The sequence below is a fragment of the Oncorhynchus kisutch genome, linkage group LG24 (genome assembly GCF_002021735.2).
Source record: "Oncorhynchus kisutch isolate 150728-3 linkage group LG24, Okis_V2, whole genome shotgun sequence".
In the NCBI taxonomy this organism is placed as follows: domain Eukaryota; kingdom Metazoa; phylum Chordata; class Actinopteri; order Salmoniformes; family Salmonidae; genus Oncorhynchus; species Oncorhynchus kisutch.
The window spans coordinates 15,865,492-15,872,359 of NC_034197.2; the positions used below are offsets into that span (position 1 = coordinate 15,865,492).

At 52.1% G+C, this 6,868-nt stretch overlaps 1 protein-coding gene across 7 annotated transcripts in view; it reads right to left on the minus strand.

Annotated features, from left to right (window-relative positions):
- The window catches only part of LOC109869206 (calmodulin-binding transcription activator 1), a 435,704-nt gene that overhangs the window by 93,121 nt on the left and 335,715 nt on the right, over positions 1-6,868 (minus strand). For all 7 annotated transcript variants that reach the window (XM_031804278.1, XM_031804275.1, XM_031804274.1 and 4 more), the window contains one exon: positions 1,859-1,930. In XM_031804278.1, coding sequence (XP_031660138.1) covers positions 1,859-1,930 — 72 coding nt within the window. The remainder of the gene's footprint in view (positions 1-1,858; positions 1,931-6,868) is intronic.

Genomic DNA, 6,868 nt, shown 5'->3' on the forward strand with positions numbered 1-6,868 from the left:
TCAACCCCTACCTCCACCCCTACCTACATCCCCTACTCCACCCCCTACTCCATCCCCTACCTCCACCCCCTACCTCCATCCCCTACCTCCACCCCATCCCTCCACCCCCTACCTCCACCCCTACCTCCAACCCTACCTCCACCCCATCACTTTCATCCCCTACCTCCACCCCCTACCTCCCCCCATCACTTCATCCCCTACCTCCATCTCCCCTACCTCCACCCCATCCCCCTCCCCTACCTCCACCCCATCCTCCCTCCACCCCCTACCTCCATCCCCTACCCCCACCCCGTACACTTCCTCCCCTACCTTCCACCTCATCCCCTCCCTCCCCATCCCTCCCATCCCCAACCTCCACCCCCCCTACCTCCATCCCTACCTCCACCCCATCCTCCATCCCCTAATCCACCCCATCCCTCCTCCCCAACCTCCACCCCCCATACCTCCATCCCCTACCTCCACCCCATCCCTCCATCCCTACCTCCACCCCATCACTTCATCCCCTACCTCCACCCCATCCCTCCATCCCCAACCTCCACCCCCCATCCCTCCTCCCCTACCTCCCACCCCATCCCTCCATCCCCTAAATCCACCCCCTACCCTCCACCCCATCCCTCCATCTCCCTACCTCCACCCCATCGCTCCATCCCCCTACCTCCACCCCATCCCTCCATCCCCTACCTCCACCCCATCCCTTCATCCCCTACCTCCACCCCATCCCTCCATCCCCTACCTCCACCCCCTACCTCCACCCCATCCCTCCATCCCATCCCTCCATCCCCTACCTCCACCCCATCCCTCCATCCCCTACCTCCACCCCATACCTCCACTCCCTACCTCCATCCCCTACCTCCACCCATCCCACTATCCCCTACCTCCCTCCCCTACCTCCACCCCATCCCTCCACCCCTACCTCAACCCATCACTTCATCCCCTACCTCCACCCCATCCCTCCCTCCCCATCCCTCCATCCCCAACCTCCACCCCCCATACCTCCATCCCCTACCTCCACCCCATCCCTCCATCCCCTAAATCCACCCCCTACCTCCACCCCATCCCTCCATCCCCTACCTCCACCCCATCCCTCCACCCCATCCCTCCCTCCCCATCCCTCCATCCCCAACCTCCACCCCATCCCTCCATCCCCTACCTCCACCCCCTACCTCCACCCCATCCCTCCATCCCCTACCTCCACCCAATACCTCCACCCCATCCCTCCACCCCCTACCTCCATCCCCTACCTCCACCCCATCACTTCATCCCCTACCTCCACCCCATCCCCCCCTCCCCATCCCTCCATCCCCAACCTCCACACCCCATACCTCCATCCCCTACCTCCATCCCCTACCTCCACCCCATCCCTCCATCCCCTAAATCCACCCCCTACCTCCACCCAATACCTCCACCCCATCCCTCCATACCCTACCTCCACCCCATCCCTCCATCCCCTACCTCCACCCAATACCTCCACCCCATCCTTCCATACCCTACCTCCATCCCCTACCTCCACCCCATCCCTCCATACCCTACCTCCATCCCCTACCTCCACCCAATACCTCCACCCCATCCCTCCATACCCTACCTCCACCCCCTACTGGGTAAATAAGGAATGAAAAGGGGCCACAGAAAGAAAGGAGAGAGAGAGAAAGAAGGAGAGAGAGAGAGAGAGAGAGAGAGAGAGAGAGAGAGAACATTGTGTGATGTCTTTTTATCTGCTGTGTGTCAGAGAAGAAGACATGCTCCTCCTAACCATTCAGGCAGTGAGAGAAAAGCTGGTGGAGTTGACCTGTGTAGGAGTAGAGGAGGGAGGAAGGATGTTATGTGTACATGTGTGCTGAGGAGGGAGGGAATCTCTTACCTGGAGCAGCCAGTAGCACCTGCGGTGGAAAGTGGGGATGATGGAGGAGTGGACGTAACAGCCATACAGACACTGCAGAGGGAGGAAACACAGAGACAGAACAGCCGTTATAGTATAGTTACAGTGTAACTCAACACAATAGACTGACCTCCACCCCCACTGACTCCCGATCCCTGACCTTTAACCCCTGAGCACACACACAGGCCATTGTCTTCAGGACAAAGGTAGTTGTGACCTCGGACAAGCTGCTATGAAAACTGATACGGTTGAATGGGTTAATACCACCTCGCCCCCCTATCTCTCTCTCTCCCTCCCTCTCCCTCCCTCTCCCCTATCTCTCTCTCTTCCTCTTTCTCTCCTTTCCCTTTCCCTTTCCCTCTCGCCATCCCCTTTCTCCTCTCTCTTCCTCATTCTCTCTCTCTCTCTCTCCCTCCCTCTCCCTCCCTCTCCCCCTATCTCTCTCTCTTCCTCTTTCTCTCCTTTCCCTGTCGCCATCCCCTTTCTCCTCTCTCTTCCTCATTCTCTCTCTCTCTCCCTCTCTCTCCCTCCCTCTCCCCCTATCTCTCTCTCCTTCCCTCTCATTCCATTCTCATTCTCCTCTCCCTGAACATAACCATAAGACTCTCCCTCCTGCCATAACCCCCCTCTCACCTGGAGAGGTCTCATGACCTCAGGTGCTCCTACGTCCCCCTTCCCCACCTCCTCCCCTCCCCTCCTCCTCACCCCTGCAGGGCCCGACATGCTACGTAGCGTTACTAAAGCCAGGCATTTATTAATATCCTTATCGCACACAGATAATACAGTGCCTGGGGGCTCCTTATCCGTGGAGAGAGAGAGAGAGAGAGCTAGAGAGAGAGAGAGCTAGAGAGAGAGAGAGAGAGAGAGAGAGAGAGAGAGAGAGAGAGAAAGAGACAGAGACAGAGAGCGAGAGACAGAGAGAGAGAGAGAGACAGAGAGAGAGAGAGAGAGAGAGAGAGAGAGAGAGACAGAGACAGAGAGCGAGAGACAGAGAGAGAGAGAGAGACAGAGAGAGAGAGAGAGAGAGAGAGAGAGACAGAGAGCGAGAGAGAGAGAGCCGGAGCACAGCCACAGAGTCCAGGTCAAAAGTAGTTCACTCTATAGGGAACAAGGTGACATCTGGGATGCAAGCTAACAGCTACAGCAGCACAACATTACAACACAACACCTGGGCTAGAGGTAGGGCAGCGGTTCACTCCACTTACTCCAAAACCTTCCCAATGCTCCTCATACTCTGAATCCTATGGGCTCTGTCCAAAGGTACTTCACTATGGCCTATATGAATAGTATACCATTTTCGAAGGGGCCCTACACAGAGAGGCCTACAATCCCAGCTCCCTGGTTTATAGCCACAGCTAGTCCTGTTACAGCCTCACACTGAATCTGGCTGGCAGCGGGGAAATACACTGTGTAATGCAATATTTGTGATGTGAACAGAGTAGTAGTGAATTCCTCTTAAGACAAGGAGTTTGCTTGGCTCTTGGAGGAATAAATCAATCTAGTCTAGTGTTTGTTTAAGCCTCTTGTTCTCCAAACCACTCTGGGATATCTGTTTATTTAGAAAGGAAGAGGAGCTGGAGTGGTTTACTGCATGGCAGCCTGACACACACACACACACACACACACACACACACACACACACACACACACACACACACACACACATGCACACACACACACACACACACTATTCACTAGTGTTCAATAAGGTAAACAGTGTTTCCCAGGGCCGTGTAGATCTGAAAGGGTAGGAGGTGGTAGAGAGGAGGTGAGTGGTGTGAGGATGTATGTGTCTCTATGTTTTGGTCTTGTTAAACTAAACACCAGTTCTAAAGAGTAGGGCCTGCAGAGGAACTGAGTCTGGATTAACACCAGTTCTAAAGAGAAGGGCCTGCAGAGGAACTGAGTCTGAATTAACACCAGTTCTAAAGAGTAGGGCCTGCAGAGGAACTGAGTCTGGATTAACACCAGTTCTAAAGAGTAGGGCCTGCAGAGGAACTGAGTCTGGATTAACACCAGTTCTAAAGAGTAGGGCCTGCAGAGGAACTGAGTCTGGATTAACACCAGTTCTAAAGAGTAGGGCCTGCAGAGGAACTGAGTCTGAATTAACACCAGTTCTAAAGAGTAGGGCCTGCAGAGGAACTGAGTCTGGATTAACACCAGTTCTAAAGAGTAGGGCCTGCAGAGGAACTGAGTCTGAATTAACACCAGTTCTAAAGAGTAGGGCCTGCAGAGGAACTGAGTCTGGATTAACACCAGTTCTAAAGAGTAGGGCCTGCAGAGGAACTGAGTCTGAATTAACACCAGTTCTAAAGAGTAGGGCCTGCAGAGGAACTGAGTCTGGATTAACACCAGTTCTAAAGAGAAGGGCCTGCAGAGGAACTGAGTCTGGATTAACACCAGTTCTAAAGAGTAGGGCCTGCAGAGGAACTGAGTCTAGATTAACACCAGTTCTAAAGAGTAGGGCCTGCAGAGGAACTGAGTCTGGATTAACACCAGTTCTAAAGAGTAGGGCCTGCAGAGGATCTGAGTCTGGATTAACACCAGTTCTAAAGAGTAGGGCCTGCAGAGGAACTGAGTCTGAATTAACACTCATTTGCAAACATCAAACAGTCTGATTAATTATACCAACGTACCACAGCAGTGCAACAGACACTGAGGGTGTGGAAAGACCATCACACATCTTAACATACGCATAAACACACACAGTAATGACAGCACAAACACAGCACACACATAGACACACTCACATGAGCAAACACACACACATAAACAAACACACATAGACAAGCATGATACAATAGATCAAATAGTCACCGGGTGTTCCAATTGTCTACAACACAAAGCAGCCATTTAGTGATAATACCAGCGCTACAGAGCACCACGTGACATGTGATGTGGACTTCCATCTGGTCTCATTGTTACACTGTAACACCATCCATTACTTCTGTCTGCAACAGATTGCATACCTCCACCCACTACCACTGTTCTGTCATCCATTACTTCTGTCTGGAATAGAATTGCATACCTCCACCCACTACCACTGCTCTGTCATCCATTACTTCTGTCTGGAATAGAATTGCATACCTCCACCCACTACCACTGCTCTGTCAGATATTACTTCTGTCTGGAATAGAACACATACCTCCACCCACTACCACTGCTCTGTCATACATTACTTCTGTCTGGAATAGAACGCATACCTCCACCCACTACCACTGCTCTGTCAGATATTACTTCTGTCTGGAATAGAACACATACCTCCACCCACTACCACTGCTCTGTCATACATTACTTCTGTCTGGAATAGAACGCATACCTCCACCCACTACCACTGCTCTGTCATACATTACTTCTGTCTGGAATAGAACGCATACCTCCACCCACTACCACTGCTCTGTCATACATTACTTCTGTCTGGAATAGAACACATACCTCCACCCACTACCACTGCTCTGTCATCCATTACTCCTGTCTGGCAATGGACAGTTATAGACACACAGTTATAGACACACAGTTATAGACACACAGTCTCATTTTCACACAAACATGTACACACTGACACTCATTCACATACACTGTCAGACAAAGCACGCCTACAGACAGAGCTCAGTACACTCCAAGTGCTTATCAGTAATTCAAGACCCATATCATTTACCAGTGTTTGTGAGTCTCTCTCCAGGCTGAGCGGCTTGGTGACAAAGTGACAGCAGCAGAGCCATTATTTGCTGTCTTCGGGCTGTGACAGATGACAGCACATCACTGGGCCAGCATTTCAACCAGAATTACACACGCACACACATAGTGACATGCAAGCACACATGCACACGCACTTTCTGACAAAAACACATACCGAACACACACACACACACACACACACACACACACACACACACACACACACACACACACACACACACACACACACACACACACACACACACACACACACACACACACACACACACACACACACACACACACACACACACACACACACACACACACAGTTTCTCAGTGTGTACATTTCCTCTCTCCTGACACTCACTGGCAGATTTCTGCTACTTTGTACTGAAGGTGCAACAGAGTAACGATAGAACATGAGACAACACACCACTGTTGAAAATCATTTACAAGCACCGTGGCTATAATGTATTCACTCCGTGTCATTGTAGTCAGGACACAATAAGAGTTACAACCACGGACGCCCTCCAAAGTCAAACACCGATGAAGCAAATTCATTTGGGAGATGTCACTGAAAAAACCACCGCTACGGCAACAGAACGGTCACCTGGTTGAATGAGGTGACATTGCTCCCTGCCCTGAACATGTCCCCTCCATCGTGAGCCGGAGCAGAGTTCAATGAGGACCAATGGGTCACAGACAGACAGACAGACAGACAGGCAGACAGACAGACAGACAGACAGACAGACAGACAGACAGACAGACAGACAGAGGGGTGTATCCTAAATGACACTGTGTTCCCTATAGTGTGCTACTTTTGATCAGGGCCCATATAGGGAATAAAGTGCCCTTTGGGACATAACCAAACACACACCCAGCTCCAACAGACCAGAGCAGAGCAGTCCAGACCAGTCCAGAACAGACCAGACCAGTCCAGACCAGACCAGACCAGTCCAGAACAGTCCAGAGCAGACCAGACCAGTCCAGACCAGTCCAGAGCAGTCCAGACCAGTCCAGAGCAGTCCAGACCAGTCCAGAGCAGTCCAGTCCAGACCAGTCCAGCGCAGTCCAGACCAGTCCAGCGCAGTCCAGACCAGTCCAGACCAGTCCAGAGCAGTCCAGAGCAGTCCAGAGCAGTCCAGACCAGAGCATGCTTAAATAAAGTACTCAGACATAACAGCCAGCAGGGCCACCAGCTGTCACATGATCGTACAGCCCAGGTTCCTGTCCGAGCCTGTCGCCCAGGCAACGTTTCACTCAGACCCATCCATCATGGAGGACGAGAGACGTGAGGTGAGGAACGGCAAA